Source organism: Scyliorhinus torazame, chromosome 13, assembly GCF_047496885.1.
Source record: "Scyliorhinus torazame isolate Kashiwa2021f chromosome 13, sScyTor2.1, whole genome shotgun sequence".
NCBI classification, from domain to species: domain Eukaryota; kingdom Metazoa; phylum Chordata; class Chondrichthyes; order Carcharhiniformes; family Scyliorhinidae; genus Scyliorhinus; species Scyliorhinus torazame.
The window spans coordinates 13,564,128-13,582,365 of NC_092719.1; the positions used below are offsets into that span (position 1 = coordinate 13,564,128).

Below are 18,238 nucleotides of genomic sequence, written 5' to 3' on the forward strand. Positions count from 1 at the left end.
AGTCATCCAACATACCTTCAGCCGGGGCTGATGAGATCTTGTGTTTGACATGCAGAGCTCTTGTGCACAGCACTTCCACTGTGGCCTGGCCTCAAATCCCACCCCCCTCCCAGCCTTGTGCCACCCTATCTCCAAAGCCTCCTGCGCTTTAAATCCCCACTAAACTCACTGCTCCAGCCTTTTTTGTATTCACTTCCTTTTTTAAATTATAATAATAAATAATAATCTTTATTATAGTCACATGTAGGCTTACATTAACACTGCAATTAAATTACTGTGAAAAGCTCCTAGTCACCACATTCCAGCGCCTGTTCGGGTACACTGAGGGCGAATTCAGAATCTCCAAATTCACCTAACAAGCACGTCTTTCGAACTTGTGGGAGTAAACCGGAGCACCCGGAGGAAACCCACACAGATACGGGGAGAAAATGCAGACTGGGAATAGAACCCGTGTCCCTGACGCTCTGAGGCAACAGTGCTAACCACTGTGTTACCGTGCCGCTTTAGTCCACTAATGAAACGAAACAAAAATCGCTTATTGTCACAAGTAGGCTTCAAATGAAGTTACTGTGCTAAAGCCCCTAGTCGCCACATTCCGGTGCCTGTTCGAGGAGGCTGTTACGGGAATTGAACTGTGCTGCTGGCCTACCTTGGTCTGCTTTCAAAGCCAGCGATTTAGCCCTGTGCTAAACAGCCCCTAATGGTGGCTGTGCCTTCAGCCTCCTAATTACTGCAAATAACCTTCACCAATCGTTCTGTCCTTTCTTTGCTTGGTGTCATCTACCTTCTATACACCCAAATGCAAAGTACTTTGGGGCTAATCTTTAACATTAAAAGCACAATATAAATGAGAGCTATTATCCTAATGGCCAATCAAGTGTGTTGTGAAGCCATGTTGGGGCCCTGACAACTGAGAAGGGGAAGGACGGTGGTGTTGTGGTAATCCACAGGCCCAGGCAAATGCCCTGGGACGAGGGTTCAAATCCCACCATGGCAGCTGGTGGAATTTAAATTCAGTTAATAAATCTGGAACCGCAAAGCGAGTCTCAGTGATGGTGACCATGAAACCATCTCCAATTGTTGCAAAAGCCCATCTGGTTCAGTAGTGTGAGGGTAATTCCTTATCCGGTCTGGCTGCAAGTGACCCCCAGATCCACAGCGATGTGGACTGTCTCTCAATTGCCCTCTGAAATGGTCTTGTAAAGATGTGACTCAGTTCAGGGGCAATTAGGGATGGGAAATGAATGTTGGCCTTGTCACTGATGCCCACACTCCTTGACAAGGGAAACAGACTCCTCAGTCATTCTAAATTATTCCATATTTGAACGTAAAATGCTGGGCAAATATTTGTCTAAATGAGGCAATGACTATTTATGCTTATATATTTACAACATTCATAATGAAATGGAAAGCATATTTTCAAATTAGTGTCATTAATATAATTTTGGATTATGTATTCAAATGAGATGATTAGCAGGTGGGACTCCTGACTGCAGGGACAACATGCCAGTGAGCACTATTATCAAAGTTTAGAAACAAGATATGGCCCATCAGCCCAAACTTCCCCTCCTTCACATTCAATCCCACTCTCTCATAGATACAGAAACCTATCAAATTGACCCTTGAACCTGCTCGCTCCAGCCGTCTTCTCTGGTAGCCTATTCAATGAATGACTCTCTTACCCTTTTGACCCTTAAGCTCCGAAACATTAATCTCCACACTTTTCATTATTGCGATCAGTTTACCTTGAGCACCGTTGGCAATTCTCTTCATGATCTTGTAAACTCTGGTGCAAGCCTCCTTCTCAAAGGTGGACATGATGTGGAGACGCCAGCGTTGGACTGGGGTGAGCACAGTAAGAAGTCTTACAACACCAGGTTAAAGTCCAACGAGTTTGTTTCAAACACTAATGGAGAAAGGATCTGAGGAAGGAACAGTGCTCCGAAAGCTAGTGTTTGAAACAAACCTGTTGGACTTTAACCTGGTGTTGTAAGACTTCTTACTGTTCAAAGGTGGGGGCAGAGGGTGAAAACTGGTTTGCCTAACCTGTCGTCGTTAACTCCATCACTCTTCTCCTGTGCCTCTTAAACTTCAGTGCATTGTACTACACGTTGGAAATGCAGGGGCGGAAATCATTGATTTGCAATGCAGGTTATTGCTTCATCTCCTACCCATTCTTTCCTCAGGCCAGGGAACCAGGGAGCAGCTTCCCTCTTTTACTCTTCCTTACGTCCTTTAACCCCTGTGACGCTCAATCTTTTCCCGTCACCCACCCCACTATTTCACGGTTTGTTTTGTTCTCTCTCTTGCTTTTCACAACGCTTGTATCACTCTCCATATGGACTCTCAGCCTTCTTCACATTGGTTTCAAAAAGAAAAATGGGGAGTCTTTATTAAAGGACGTGGGGTTTGTATCGGATCTTCGTCCAGCTGCCATTGGAGCATTGATTGCAACCTGAGGATTGCAAAAGAGGGAGGATATTGGAGATTGTTGGACATTCACTTAGTGAGACAAGGAATGAAAGCTTAAAATTACGAGGAAAGAATTGAAAACTTGGGCAGAAAGACATGATTAAGTTGGGCCTAAAAAACGATTTTTTTCACATTTCTGGAACGTTCTAAAAGGGTAAACAGTGAAAACCTGTTTCTACGTGTTTGTTAAGTTGGCAAAAAGAGCATATAAAAGAGGAGGGGAATTATTACGAAGATGATGAAGGATGAACTTAGAAGAGTTTTTTCCGCACAAGAGTCATTAGAACGTGGATGCTTTATCACGGCCAGTTCATTTAGAATGAAGTTGGTAGGTATGTAAAAAGAAAGTTTGTAAGAGAATATGGGGAAAGGGCGGAAGAAAGGAATTAGAGTGCATATTTCCGGGTGAAGAGTCAGACCTGGAGCAAATGGCCTGTTTGTGTTATCATTTCTATAAAATGGGTGGGCTGGTGTTCATGGTACATTGGAATGGACGGCTGTGGGACGCACAACTCTGCCCCTATCTGAATTTGCAGCATGTCCACTTCACTCATTAACCCTATGCTCACTGAGCTACAATGGCTTCTGGGCCAATCATGCCTCAATTTGAAAATTTTCATTCTTGATTTCAGATCCTTTCCCACGCTCACCCCGCTCCCTGTCTCCCTATAACCTCCTCCAGCCTGCAAACCTTCTTGAGATATCTTCACTCCTCCAATTCTGGCTACTTATGATTTCCCTGATTTTCATTTGCTCCACAATTGGCAGCTGTGCATTCAGCTACCTGGGCCCTCAGCTCTGGGATTCCACCCCCAAGCCTTTCAACCTCGCTCGGTTTCTTTAAGATATGCCAACTGGTCTCTGCACAAAGAAATCAATAACTTTTCTTTTAATGATACTTGAGTTTCCAATGACTAGCTAGAAGGTTCATACAAGATTTCAGTCTGAAAACGTTTACTGTATCAAACAATCTAAAAGCAACCTTGTCCAAATGTTATTCAATAGGCAATTTATACTTGAAACTATAGAGAGATTACCCAATTTCACTTTTAAAACGACCCCCACCCCAACTCCCTCCATAGTTGCACTTTACTCTTGTCACTTAAGTAGACACTTCATTCTCACTGAACCCAGTCCAGAACTATTTTCCATTCCTGTTGGCCTGCTTCCTTTTCCAACCTCATTGACTTACGTTTTTGGTCACCTATCCTGACATTTCCTTACATGTGAAGTTTTTTTGATACTCCTCCTGTAAAATGTCTTGGGCTGTTTTATTACCTTTTAAAGGCCAGATATAATTACAAGATGTTGCTGGTCTAAAAATTTGTATTTCCTTATATCAAATAATTTGAATGCTTCTGTTTTTATTGATCACCATCTAGGCTAGTAGAATTCGGCAAACACAAGTTCCCTGAATGTGATACCACATCATCAATGCAGTGTTGTTCAGTAGGCAGCTTCTATATGAAACACCAAAGATTTCCCTATTTAACTTTAAAAATGACTGAAAATCCACTCTTCTTCCTCCCCACCCACCCCACAGTTACTCTGTCCCTTAAGTAGACACTTCTGGATTCAGTCCAAAGCTATTTTCCATTCCCGATGGCATGCTTCCTTTCTCCTTTCCCAGCAGGGTAATTTCTAATCCCAGAATTGATTTTAAATGTGATGTTTACACTAGTGATTCCTCCCCTCTAGCCCAAGCTAGGTGAATCTTCCAATCACCTTTAGATCCACACAAACTCAGCCTCTTCAATTTGAGCACAAGTTCCTATCTGTGTGCTGTATGGTGAACAGTAAGGTCAGCATTTTGGAGATATAAAAACAAATCTTCAGATGCTGGAATGAAATCCAGAAAGTACTGAAAGGAACCAACAGCATTTAGGAGCTAACTATTATAATTAACTAACTATAACTAATCTGATTATAGATCCAGATCAGAGGTTCTGATGAAGTGTTATCTTCTTTCACCTTGCTCCTACTTTTGTATTTTCATGACCGCTTTCCGGTCATAATTCGGTTGATAACATTTGTTTTTGTTTCCACTCTATAAGTGTTGCTCTGATCCAGTTTGCTAAAAGGAGATTGCTCCTGGCACTGGCTGGTTTATGGCGGAGAGGAGGTTAGGATAGCGTTGTTCCGCTATCCCGATGAAAGGCGATTGCACCGGCTGCAAAAATGGGAGAGTGTTTCCCAAGAGTGATTGGATCTGGTCAGACGTGGCCTGATGTTGTCTTGTGTCCCCCTTAGGTATGAACGCTTTGCAGCTACAAAATCTGGCAACCCTGGCAGCAGCTGCAGCAGCAGCACAGAACACCGCCACCACGAACGCCAACCCACTCACAGCCGCCGGACTTGGCGCATTGACAAGTCCAGGTACCCTGCTTTTAATTCACTCACTTTTACATAAAATGTATGTGATATATATATATTTGCGATGTTGCTCATTATTATACATAAAATGGCAATAGATATAACGAAAATCGGGACTGATGTTTATAGTGGAGTGAGAGTTTGATCCAATCACACCTAAACTCAAAATTAGATTACCTCCTATGTGCTGTGGACATTTCCGTGCTGTAGACATATCCAAACATGTGACACTAGATATTGTTATGTGCAGTCTCTCTTGAGTCATTATTTTGAGGGTAATTCACAATTTTATTTCCTGAAAACAAACGCTTAGTGATGTTGGCACATGAGCCCGGGTGGCTTAATTGATTCAAGTTGTGATAAATTCACTGAAGTGTTTAGTGGGCCCATAACCGCAATCTGATCATATTTTATGTTAGAGAAGCTTAATTTAGGTGGGCAAGTGTCCACTGGCAAAGTGACAACACTCTGGCAGCACACACCTGTTTCCTGATGGTTCAGGATTGAAACACAACTGATGGTGGCCCTTTATTTTGGCGTGAATATTTTCCCATGGGTTCTGCTATTTCTGTTGGATCTGGGTCAGAGTCGAACGCTTTATATCTGCACACTACAAACTCAGATAGCGCATGTTGTGGGCGGCACGGTAGCACAGCGTTTAGCACTATGGCTTCACAGCGCCAGGGTCCCAGGTTCTTGGGTCACTGTCCGTGCGGAGGCTGCACGTTCTCCCCGTGTCTGCGTGGGTTTCCTCCGGGTGCTCCGGTTTCCTCCCACAAGTCCCGAAAGACGTGTTGTTGAGTGAATTGGACATTCTGAATTCTCCCTCTGTGTACCCGAACAGGCGCCGTAATGTGGCAACTAGGGAATTTCACAGTAACTTATTTGCAGTGTTAATGTAAGCCTACTTGTGACAATAAAGATTATTCTTATTATTAGATTGTTAGGTTTTTGGGTTGACGGATGAGAAAACACTCTTTGAGCCCAAGGAGAGTTCAGTTCACCATAAACCCAGACTGAGATCCACCAAAACCATTCGTTTCACCTCGTCAGAGTGCTTTTTCCTTCCATAACAATACCCCACTAGGCTTCATTCCTCAACCCTGCTGAGGTCCAGCGAGTCTGCCCCTGAGAGATTAATTGTGCTGGGTGTGAGTGGATTTCTAAATGAGATTTTGATCATTAATGTTCAAATTCATGGGATATTGGCAGCAGTACTGGGGAAGGAGGGAGCTGTTCAACTGGAAAAGTCTACACTTGAAACATGCTGGGACCAGAGTCCTGTGGAATCACATAACTAAGGCTGTAGCTAAGCCTAAATCAATATTTTGCCTCCGTTTTCACAGTGAAGGACACTAGTACCATCCCAATAATAACAGGTAATAGAAAGATAGGAACTTAGAGCAATCATCATCATTAGGGAAATATAAGGTAGCACAGTGGTTAGCACTGTTGCTTCACAGCACCAGGGCCCCAGGTCCCTTGGAGGATGAAACCAGGGAGTTAATAGTGGGGAACACCAAAATGGTGCAGACGCTAAATCAAACTTTTGCCTCTGTTTTCACAGTGGAGGACACTAGTACCATCCAAATAGTTTTGTTTTTTAAATTTAGAGTGCCCAATTCATTTTTTCCAATTAAAGGGGAATTTAGCGTGGTCAATCCACCTACCCTGCACATCGTTTTGGGTTGTGGGGGCGAAACCCATGCAGACACTGGGAGAATGTGCAAACCCCACATGGACAGTGACCCAGAGCCGGGATCGAACCTGGGACCTCCGCACCGTGAGGCAGCAATGCTAACCACTGCGCCACTGTGCTGCCCGTACCATCCCAATAGCAACAGGTAATGCAGAGGTAATAGAAAGAGAGGAACTTAGAACAATCATCATCAATAGGGAAAAAGTACCAAACTAACTATTGGGATTGAAGGCAGACAGGTCCCCAGGGCCCAATGGCCTGCATTCTAGGGTCTTGAAGGAAGTGTCAGCGGAGATAGTGGATCCAGTGGTTATAATATTCCAGAATTCCCTGGATGCGGGAAAGGTTCCAGTGGATTGGAGAAATGCTAATGTGACGCTCTTATTCAAAAAGGGAGGGAGGCAGAAAGTAGGAAACTATAGACCAGTTAGTTTAACATCTGTCATTGGGAAATTGTAACAATCCATTGTAAGGAAGTAATAACAGGGCATTTGGAAAGTTAGAACGCAGTCCATCAGAGCCAGCCTGGTTTTATGAAGGGCAAATAGTGTTGACAAATTTGCTCGAGTTCTTCGAAGATGTAACAAGCCAAGCAGATAATGGACATCCTGTAGATATAATATATCTGCACTTCCAGGAGGCATTTGAAAAGGTGCCGCACAAATGGTTAATACACAAGGTAAGATCACATGGCATTAAGAGAAATGTATTAGCTTGGATAGAGGACTGGCTAACTGACACACGGCAGCGATTCGAGTTAAATGGGTGTTTTTCTGGTTGGCAAGTTGTAACGTGTGGGGTGCCACAAGGTTCAGCCCTCAGGGCCCCAACTATTTACAATACATACTAATGACTTAGATACAGGGATAGAAAGTACTGTAGCCAAATTGGCAGATGACACTAAAATAGGTTGGGTAGTAAGTTGCAATGAGAAAATAAGAAATCTACAAATGGATATGGATAGATTAGGTGAGTGGGCCAAAATCTGGCAGATGGAATTTAAAACAGATAAGTGCGAGGTTATCTGTTTCGGTCTTAAAAACAGAAAGGCGACTTCATATCTAAATGGATAGAAACTTCAGAGTGCTTCGATGAAGGGGGATCTGGATGGCGTTGTGCATTTATCGCAAAAAGGTAGTATGCAGGTACTAAGGAAGGCAATTGGAATTTTGGCATTTATGGCTAAAGGATGGAGTATGAAAATTGGGAGGTTTTCCTGCAACTACAATGCATTATTGAGACCGTACCTGGAGTACTGCGGACAGATTTGATCCCCTTATTTGAGGAGGGATGGATATGCATTGGTGGCAGTTCAGAGGAGGTATCACTAGTTTGACTCCAGAGATGAGGGGCGGGGTTCTCCGAAATGGAGGCAGAGTGTTCACACCATCGTGAACGCCTTCGAGGTTCACGACGGCGCGAAACGGCCCCTATTGCGGGGCTGCGGAAGAAAGGAGGTCCTCCTTCAGAGAGGACGGCCCTACGATCGGTGGGCACCGATCGCGGGCCACATCCCATTTGAGGCCCCCCCACGGTGCAGGATCCCCCCCGCAGGCCGCCCCCACAGTCACTCAAAGGCGCAATCAAACCCAGGTCCCTGACGCTGTGAGGCAGCAGTGCTAACCACTGTGCCACCGTGTTTTCAGGGAAGGGGGTTGAATTAAATGTAGAATGTCACATTGGTGAGCATGTTTTCAATGTGCTGTCACAAGTGTGAAAACTCCGTAACTCACTCGAGGTGCGCATGAGTTACTGTGTCTTCTGCATGAGTGCAAATGGGTCAGGAACACGTAACACTGGATGGCCCATTTAATTTGGGAGTGATTAACTTCTCCACTCTCAATCAGATATCAAAAATGATGCTGTTGTGAAGCATGAGATGAAGTCAGTTGATGTGGGCCCAGGAGATAGTGGATGGGTCCCCATTGTACAGTTAAGCTGTGGGGGGGAAATGAGCTTGTTCAGAACATTTTTAATGATTTTTTAAATAATTATAATTTTTTCTAATATTTAATGGATTTCTGGCTAAGATTAGCAAGTATTCTGCAAAGTGCTTGTGCGGAATTACTATTTTAAATCTCACTGCGCAAGTGATCAAATAATTTGCCACTGGCATAATTTGATGGTTCTTTGAGTGCAACTTGATAAATCGCTGTTTCGTGAATACAAAATAACAACCATGGTTGCTCAGGGATTTAATTTCACCCTTGGAAAACCTCTGAATTTTCCCATGAGGAATACAGGAGGGGCATTTTAATGACCCCCCCCCCCCCATTAGCCAAATGAGCTAGACCAGTGGAAAGACAAAATGCCCCCAAAAGTGGATTTGGTGTTTGTGTTCAGTCTTGTAGAAGTGGCTGCTCTGTCACATTATTTATTGATGCCGCCTATGCTAGCACTGTGGGTACGGATACATTTTCTCTTCTAGACCAATCCCAGTAGATAGTGTGGAACTCTGAACATCACCACAGAGGAGGGCCAGAAGAAAGCCAATCATCTGATACTTCTGCACTGAGAAAGGCAATAGCCCAGTGTCCGCACTCTCGCCTATGAATCAAACGGCCATCGGCTGAAGTCCTTCTGCAGAGAATTGAGCATAATAATCGAGGCTTGACACTCCAGTGCAGCACGGAGGGAGTGCTACCCTGTCTTTCAAATCATGCATTAAACCAAGGGTCCATCTGCTCTCTTGGGTAGATGTAAAAGATCCCACTGCATTATTTTGAAGACGAGCAGAGCAGTTATCTCGGGTTTACTGGCCAAAATCTATCCCTCAGGGAACGTCACTTAAAAGTAGATTACCTGTACATGATCACATTACTGTTTTTGGGACCTTGATGTTTGCAAATTGGCCCCCACCGTTATGACAATGGCTGTGCCTCGAAAGTAATTAATTGGCCATAAAACACTTTGAGATGTGCTGGGTGCGTGGAAAATGCTGTATAAATGAACGTCTTGTTCTACACTGAACTATGAGAGGAGCAATGCACAAACAAAATCCCCCTGGGTTTTCAATTGGATGAGGTGGTCCGTGCAGGCACATTTGGCTGTTCTTTAAATGTTGCGATTCTGAGGCCAGTATGTGCCCCTACAGCATACCGTCCAAGTTGGGGGGCATCAGCTCATCATCAAGCCTGAAACTGCCCTGTATTGTCTGGTTCAACTCTACACAGAGCAGTCACTGTGCCATCAGAGAGTCAATGCGTTGTTAATGCTTGTTAAAGAAGAGACATGATCCACGGGTTACTCCATGCACAATGAAAGCTTAAACTCTCTAGCACATGGGAGCTTCCAGAGCAGGTCTAGTACTGAAGTCCTGTGATGATTGAATCCTGTACCATCAGTTCTCAAGTCTGCTTAAACCAAAGAGACCTGTACTGCATTATCAATGATGTGATCCCAAGCTAATCTAAAGAACCAACTGTAGATAAGTCAGTGTAACACCAGGTCTGTTTCCAAGAAGATCGTTTCAGATAAAGGATTTGAATGAGGTTTGATAAAGGATACAGGGAATGTACTGTGCATTTAAAGTGGGTAACTAGGAGCCCAATTTTACTTAAGACTGCTACTACCACTCAAAATTTTAAACTCAAGGATTTGATGTAATTCATGCAGCTTAATTCTGTAAATGGTAAACTCCGGAGTGTTTCTCCTGCTATTTTTCACTGTGGGTGCAATGAGGTGGGGTGATTTGCTCCCATCCCTCTGCTTCTAAATGTTTTGGCAATTTCAGAAGAACCCCTGTCTAACGCCACTCCCCACCCCCCGCCGCCTTCTCCAGACCAAGCCATTTTATTTTTAACTTGGACATGCCAAGTCACCATAGACCCTAACATCACTGTAATAGAACAATCAAGAATAGCTTATTACCGCAAGATTCAATCTATGTTGTTCCCTAGATTCTAATGGAAGGTGTTGACAATGTGTTTTCGAGCAAAGGTATTCCCTAATAATTCACTGTTGTTCAGTTCTGCCAGGACCATTTGGCTCCAGGCCTTATTACATCCCTAGTCCAAACATGATGCATTTCAAGGTGTCTTCACCAGCTCCTCTCAAACCCACACCCTCTCCCATCGAGAAGAACAAGGACACTAGGCGATTAAGAACACCATCATCTGGAAGATCCCCCGCAAGTCACTCACCGTCCTGACATGGAACTGTATTGCTGTTCCTTGGAATTCACTATCAAACAGCGCGGTGGGTGTGCCTACACCACATGGACTGCAGCGGTTCGGGTTGGCAGCTCACCACTACGTTGTCAGGGCAATTTGGGTGGGGCAACAAATGCTGGCCTTGTCAGAGCCCGCGAAGATATAAAAAAAGACGCATCAGCTTGGCCTTCCCCCTTCCTCAGCTTGCGAGCGGACTCTCATTTGTGTCAGCAGGTAATAGCTGTGTCACCCTCAGAGTACATATAACCCAGGTTGACATTTCGGTTCCGTGCTGAGCGAGTGCTACATGGTTGGAGTTGCCATTCTTCAGATAAATCACTAAAGTGACAGATCTAATGCCAAATGATTTGGAGGAAGGACGTTCACAATCATCATTTCTCTCTCTCTCGAACAGCTCTACCAGAACCCATTCACTGCCTGTTCAGCTCATTGCTGTTTTTGTGACGTCTTGATGTTCGCAAATTGGTTGCCATATTTGACGACATACTGACCAACTCTGCACTTTAAAGTAATTCATTGCGAGTGAAGTGCAGGTTTCTGAGATGCATTATAAAGGGCTATAAAAATTTAGGACCTTTTAATTTTGTTCGCAGATTACAAAATCTTTTATTTAGCAGTGCAGGTAGCCATCATATGAGTTTTTTTGCTGCCCCACCCCTGCTTTTGATGGCAGCGAGGTAAGAGTTTTGTTTGACACCAGTTCTCATTTCGTTAGAGACTCCTAAAATCTTACAGCGCAGGAAAAATGAAATGAAATGAAAATCGCTTATTGTCACAAGTAGGCTTCAAATGAAGTTACTGTGAAAAGCCCCTAGACGCCACATTCCGCCGCCTGTTCGGGGAGGCTGGTACGGGAGGAGGCCATTCTACCCATCCTCCCTATGCTGACTCTTTGAGAGAACAGTCCAGTTACACCTCTCTCCCCTCCCCTCCCCACCCTCACAAAACCACCATCCCCTGGAGGCCATGTTCAATAAGACCGTAGCCCTGCCCCAACCAGCGCCAGCATCAAAGATTGATGTGTACAAATGGCGGTATTTCACACACAAGCACTGAACCCACAGAGTATCAGCTCAACAGACACCACAGTGGCACAGGGTCCGTACCCCTGTCTCCGCGGCTCCGTTATGGTTATTTTTCAATGATAACCTTAGAAGCAGCTATAAAAATGTTTTGTTAGTCAGTGAGCAACAACAGCCTGACAGATCGTGCAAACATCAGTGGTCCTGTGCTGGCTTTTCCACTCGGTGACAAATTTGATGTCAGACGTGGTCCTGAGGAGGCTTATTGTCGCTGTTAACAGGACAGTCATCCGGCATGGATCATTATTAAACAGGAAGCCTTAAAAAATTGTTTTTAAAAAAAAAAAAAGATTCACGGGTAACATTTTGATTCCTTTGATTTTAATTTATTTTACACCGTCAGTTTCTCATTCTCATTTTCACCCCTTCCACAGTGTTGAATCACACGGCTGCACTGCTGTTTCCTGAGAGTGCCACATGTTCGCTTGTACCTTGTCCTAGACAGCCTGCCACGCAGAGAGGTTTGACCGTGAATAATCTTTATTAATGTCACAAGTAGGCTTACATTAACGCTGCAATGAAGTTACTGTGGAAAGCCCCTCGACACCACATTCCAGTGCCTGTTCGGATACACCATAAGACATAGGAGCGGAAGTAAGGCCATTCGGCCCATCGAGTCCACTCCACCATTCAATCATGGCTGATTTCAACTCCATTTACCCGCTCTCTCTCCATAGCCCTTAATTCCTCGAGAAATCAAGAATTTATCAACTTCTGTCTTAAAGACACTCAACGTCCCGGCCTCCACCGCCCTCTGTGGCAATGAATTCCACAGACCCACCACTCTCTGGCTGAAGAAATTTCTCCTCATCTCTCTTCTAAAGTGACTCCCTTTTATTCTAAGGCTGTGCCCCCGGGTCCCAGTCTCCCCTGCTAATGGAAACAACTTCCCTACGTCCACCCTATCTAAGCCATGCTCAATGTTGGTTGATGAACACTCTAAAAGATGGGTAGCAGGATAACAGTCGGGAGCAATAATCCTGCCTGTCTATACAGCTTGGCTTTGTTGGTAGCATTCTCACATCAGAGCCAGACACCAAGTCCCAGGCCCAATGGAGACCTGGGTGGCCTTTGGATGAACTGTTAATCAGGGTCTGATGAATGCTAATTATCCAATGGACACTTCTTGGAGAAAAGTAGACGTTCTCCCAGTATCCTGGTCAACGTTCAAAAGCAGATCATCCATTTCTCGGGTGTTTGAAGGAGCGTTTGTAAATTGGCAGCCGTACATGCTTGCATAACAAGAATGGCTGCACTTTCGGGCATTATTGAGGCATAATAATACTCTAAATAAAGCTCTTTCCTTCTTCTACTTTATTCCATAGGCTCTTGGCACCGAGCCTAGTTGAGATCACTTTCAGTATAAAACTGCTGATCTACCCTTCTTGAACTGTATTGCAACAATCTGTATTACCACATGGTGCAATTGCACCTTGACCACTGGTGCGCTACTTTACAATAATAATCTTTATTGTCACAAGTAGGCTTACATTAACACTGCAATGAAGTTACTGTAAAAATTCCCTAGTCGCCACATTCCGGTGCCTGTTCGGGTACACAGAGTGAGAATTCAGAATGTCCAATTCACCGAACAGCGCGTCTTTCGGGACTTGTGGGAGGAAACCGGAGCACCCGGAGGAAACCCACGCAGACACGGGGAGAACGTGCAGACTCGGCACAGACAGTGACCCAAGCCGGGAATCGAACCTGGGACCTTGGAGCTGTGAAGCAACAGTGCTACCCACTGTGCAACCGTGCTTTACCAAGAAAAGTGCCACCATCAATCCATTAGTTGATCTCCGTCAGCCCAACAGTAATGGCATTAGTTGGCCTCAAGTCTCAGTCCATAGTCTAACGGGAGAAATCAGCCAAGGCTCGGCTGATTATTTTGCGGTGACACTGCTGGGAAACTAGCACAGGGATATTTGGTGCAGACAGAAATGGTTTAAATCATGCTGTTGTTCTATTGCCAAAACAAGCTGCGACTCGGCAAGCGTGTAGTTTTTACTTGATCATCTGAAGCGCCACTCTAGGTTGGTGAGCTTAAGAAGGAAAGGTCCAGGGGCTTACTGGGAAAGCTTTTCAATCAATGAAATCGCTGTTCAAACCATCAGACCTCTGGTCATGTCGCCCTCTTCGGTGTTCAGATTGTCAAAGCAACATTCGTGCCTCGTTACAACTTACAATCGTGTTGTTGACATGGTAAAATGTTCCAACATGCTTCACAGGAGGGTTCAAACAAAGGAGAGACTTGGACAGACGACCACAGATTTGAGAATTGTCTTAAAGGAGGAGAGAGAGAGAGCCTGCAGACATTGCAGAGATTAAGACCCAGGCAGCTGGAAGCATGGTTGCTAACAATCGGGCAAAGGAAATCAGTGACGCACAAGAGGCCAGGATCTGAGGAAGGCACAGCTCTGGGAGAGTGGTCAGGCTGGAGGAGGCTAGGGAGATAGACAGATACCAACAGCAAAACCTCACTGTGCTGGGAAGAGGTGAAGCAGGACATCACGCCATCAGACTGCTGATCTGTCCGACAGCCTACGGCACACCTTTGTCATATCCAGCACAGTCAGCTCTGCTTTCAGCTCTTATGCGATGACAGCAGACCACTCGCTGATCACTAATACTGAATGGAGCCAGAGTCGTTAACTGTGCAACATGTCTAAACCTATTGACAGCGAAACAATGAAAGGTTGTTTTGCTGAAGGGCACAGTCGTCCGACAATAAACCTAATTCGAGAGATGGCGGATCAGATTCAACGTTCTTATTTCCAAGATATGTTTTTTGCAAGGTTCCCGCTCAGTTACCAACCAACACTGTCGGAGTTTGTGTTTCCAGAATGTTCACTATCCAAATGGTCTTTCAGGTGAAGCCTTCCCCAAACCTGAGCATTCAACATGACTATATCGTTCTGACCAGTCTTTTTGTTTTATTTGTTTATGGGATGTAGACATTGCTGGTAAATGCAAGGCGAGAAATTGTTGCTCTACCTTAATTGCCCTCTGGAAGGCTGCGTTGAGCCTTCTTCTTGAGCCGCTGCAGTCCATGTGGTGCAGGTACACCCATAGAGCACTTAGTGAAGATCTTGCAGGATTTTGGATCGGTGAAGGAATGGTCAAAAATAGGTCCAAGTCAGGATGGTGTGGGGCTTGGAAAGGAACCTGTCGATAGAGAAGTTGCCTTGTGGCTGTTGCCCTGTGCTTCTAGGCGGTAGAGGACAAGGGTTTGGGAGGCGCTGTGGCAGGAGCATTGGCGAGTTCCTGCAGTGCATGTTGTAGATGGTTGACACTGCAGGGATAGTACAGGTCCTGACATGTCGCGTGTATTCCCAGCATTTTTGTTTTTATTTCAGGTTTTCAGGAATTTCTGTTTCCCGAACACGCCTGATTCAGTTATAAATTATTTTTTTAGTACCCCTCATCAATCTGAAACCAGTTTTTCCTCGTTCTTTCGGCATTCGTGATTCAAGTAATCACGATAAAGATTATTCTCAAATCTGGAGCTCAGCTCATTGAATCTGTAGCATCCAGAATGTCACCAGTCTATCCTCGAGTTCCTTCACACCTCTCCTTGCTCATCTCATCTTCTAAGCCATGATGTGGAGATGCCGGCGTTGGACTGGGGTGAGCACAGTACGAAGTCTTACAACACTTCATTGTAACTGGTTTTGGTGTTCATTCATAGAATTTACAGTGCAGAAGGAGGCCATTCGACCCATCGAGTCTGCACCGGCTCTTGGAAAGAGCACCCTACCCAAGGTCAACACCGCCACCCTATCCCCATAACCCAGCAACCCCACCCAACACTAAGGGCAATTTATCATGGCCAATCCACCTAACCTGCACATCTTTGGACTGTGGGAGGAAACCGGAGCACCCGGAGGAAACCCACGCACACACGGGGAGGATGTGCAGACTCCGCACAGACAGTGACCCAAGCCGGAATCGAACCTGGGACCCTGGAGCTGTGAAGCAATTGTGCTATCCACAAGGCTACCGTGCTGCCCCCTTGTTGTAAGACGTTGTAAGACATCTTCTAAGCAACACTGCGTTCCTTCCTACCACCCCTGACAAAGTGAAGCGGTCTCGTTGCCCCTCTCCAAATGTCTCCACCCTTACCTTCTTTGTGCTTGTACTTGTTTTTTATAAATTTAGAGTACCCAATTAATTTTTTCCAATTAAGGGGCAATTTAGCGTGGCCAATCCACCTACCCTGCACATCTTTGGGTTGTGGGGGCGAAACCCACGCAAACACGGGGAGAATGTGCAAACTCCACACTGACAGTGACCCAGAGCCGGGATCGAACCTGGGACCTCGGCGCCGTGAGGCAGCAGGACTAACCCACTGCGCCACCGTGCTGCCCCCTTTGTGCTCGTACTTCTGAAGGATTGAGGAAAAGTGTCAATATTGATCCATTTGCGCAGCTCCTGTTACATCTCAGCTCGGAGGTGGAGAATGCTCCTAACCATCAACTCACTATCTCGCTGTACAGGAGAGGGAGGACTAATAGAGAGGTGAACAACTCATTGCTGGTTCCAGACTGGTTTGGGCAGAGGTCTAAAGTAAAGGGTCACCCATCCACCTCCTCTCAAATGGAGAGTCATGTGTATCACGTTAGAATCTAAAGTGGGGAGGGAAGACATTTGGGGTGGTGGTGGGCACAATACACAGATTGAGATGGTAAAGTGAAATGTGGAACCGACAGTGAAAAATGTTATGGTGTTAAAAGTGTTTGACCCAGGGGACGATATCCAATTTCTTAGCAAGGACCACTGCCAACTTTCAATCAAAACCTCTTAAATTTGTAACACCCTCTTCATTTTAAGCAAAACCCCTTTGGGGGCAAAGGATTAATGCAATTATCAGATTCTGCACATAGTTTTACTCGACATAATGATCTCATTTATAATCAGGTGATATGGAAAAATCTATATATATGTAGATTTCCTATGAAAATGCTCAGTGCGAGTCAGCATGTGGGGTCTTTTAGATTAACAATGTGTGCGAGATGGAGACAAGTGCTCAAGTCTCTAACCAGCAGAAAGGGAATGCATTAAATAAAAACACAAACCTGGCAGTGCCTAGAATGGACATCCATTCCTCGTCAGCGTCAAACATGTTGATATCGGAATCCCTAGACCGGGGCGACACGGTAGCACAGTGGTTATTCTATTTTTAAAATAAAGTGTAAATTGGTAGGGACATTAGGGTTGTCTGAGCATGTGTGTGAGTGTTTTTACATTTGTTCCCACAGTGCAATGGGGAACCAGCAATCAGCAGTCCATGGCAGGTATGTATTTTATGAATTACTCTTTGTGACTGTATACATGTTAAATATCCTGAGTCCGTGCACACTTTTTGCATTATAAATTCCAAGGTCAGCATTCATAATGGGAGGTGCCAGTGCAAGCATGTGACACCACCGCTAACAGGACAATATAACAATAGCGCGACAGGTTTACATAGGCCGTTTCCATTGTAAGTGTGAACTTTATAACAAAAGTAAGGACCGATTGTATGACCCTAACTTCCTCCCCTTCTGGCCCTCATGCTGTAAGCCACTTCACCTAATTATTATTCATGATCTTCCCATGTGCACTGCCACAGGAGATTGTTAAGATGTATTTGCCGTCTCACCAGTGTGTATGTTCGTTGCCTGAAATTTTCCCATTATGAAATCCTGTTTCCGCATTTATAATGGAAACTGCCCATGTAAACTTGTCATCACGCAATTTCACCCTCCTGCCAGTGAAGGTGATGAACCACCACCGCTGGCAAAAAATGCTATAAATTCAATGCAAGAACTATTAACGCGAGAACTATAAGCCTCCTGTTTCCATTATAAAAAGTGAGGCAAGAAGTTCTACTGCTGTATAAAAAGCAGCAAAAGTGTAGAACTTGTTCGGATGACCTTAACTAATTGATCATGTCCCTCGAGACCTGTTTCACCTGATGTCCAGGAGATTTACTAATTGGTTAGTTTGCTAATTAGCTAGTTTTAATCAATTTCCAGAAATTTCAGTGCTGTAGGATAGTATTGCGAGGCACGCTGGGTGGATGGAGAGAAGGCGAAGGGACGGGGAGAGAGGTGGAGAGAGAACACTATATGGGGTAGATGAAAAGGGGTATTAGTCCGGCTTTGTTAGAACTAACCAGCTGATTGCGTATCCCTGATTTCCATTGCTCTACCAGTGGTGGCCAAGCCTTCAATTGCCTGCCCCTAAGCTCTGGAGTTCCCTTGAACAAATCCTTATCTCTACCTTTCTCGTCTCTTTTAAGGAAGCTCCTTAAAATCCACCTCTTTGACTGAGCCTTTTGGTTATCTGTCTTAATATGTGGCTTAGAATCCTGTTTTATTTTATTAAAAAGCTCCCACAAAGCACCTTGGGGTTTGAGCATGGGGAAGTTTCCATGAAGGTCTCATGTTATTTTTGAG

General features: G+C 44.8%; 1 protein-coding gene across 22 annotated transcripts in view; it reads left to right on the forward strand.

Moving 5' to 3' along the window:
• The window catches only part of celf2 (cugbp, Elav-like family member 2), a 1,037,523-nt gene that overhangs the window by 981,246 nt on the left and 38,039 nt on the right, over positions 1 to 18,238 (forward strand). For all 22 annotated transcript variants that reach the window (XM_072471059.1, XM_072471057.1, XM_072471058.1 and 19 more), the window contains 2 exons: positions 4,723 to 4,848; positions 17,057 to 17,092. In XM_072471059.1, coding sequence (XP_072327160.1) covers positions 4,723 to 4,848; positions 17,057 to 17,092 — 162 coding nt within the window. The remainder of the gene's footprint in view (positions 1 to 4,722; positions 4,849 to 17,056; positions 17,093 to 18,238) is intronic.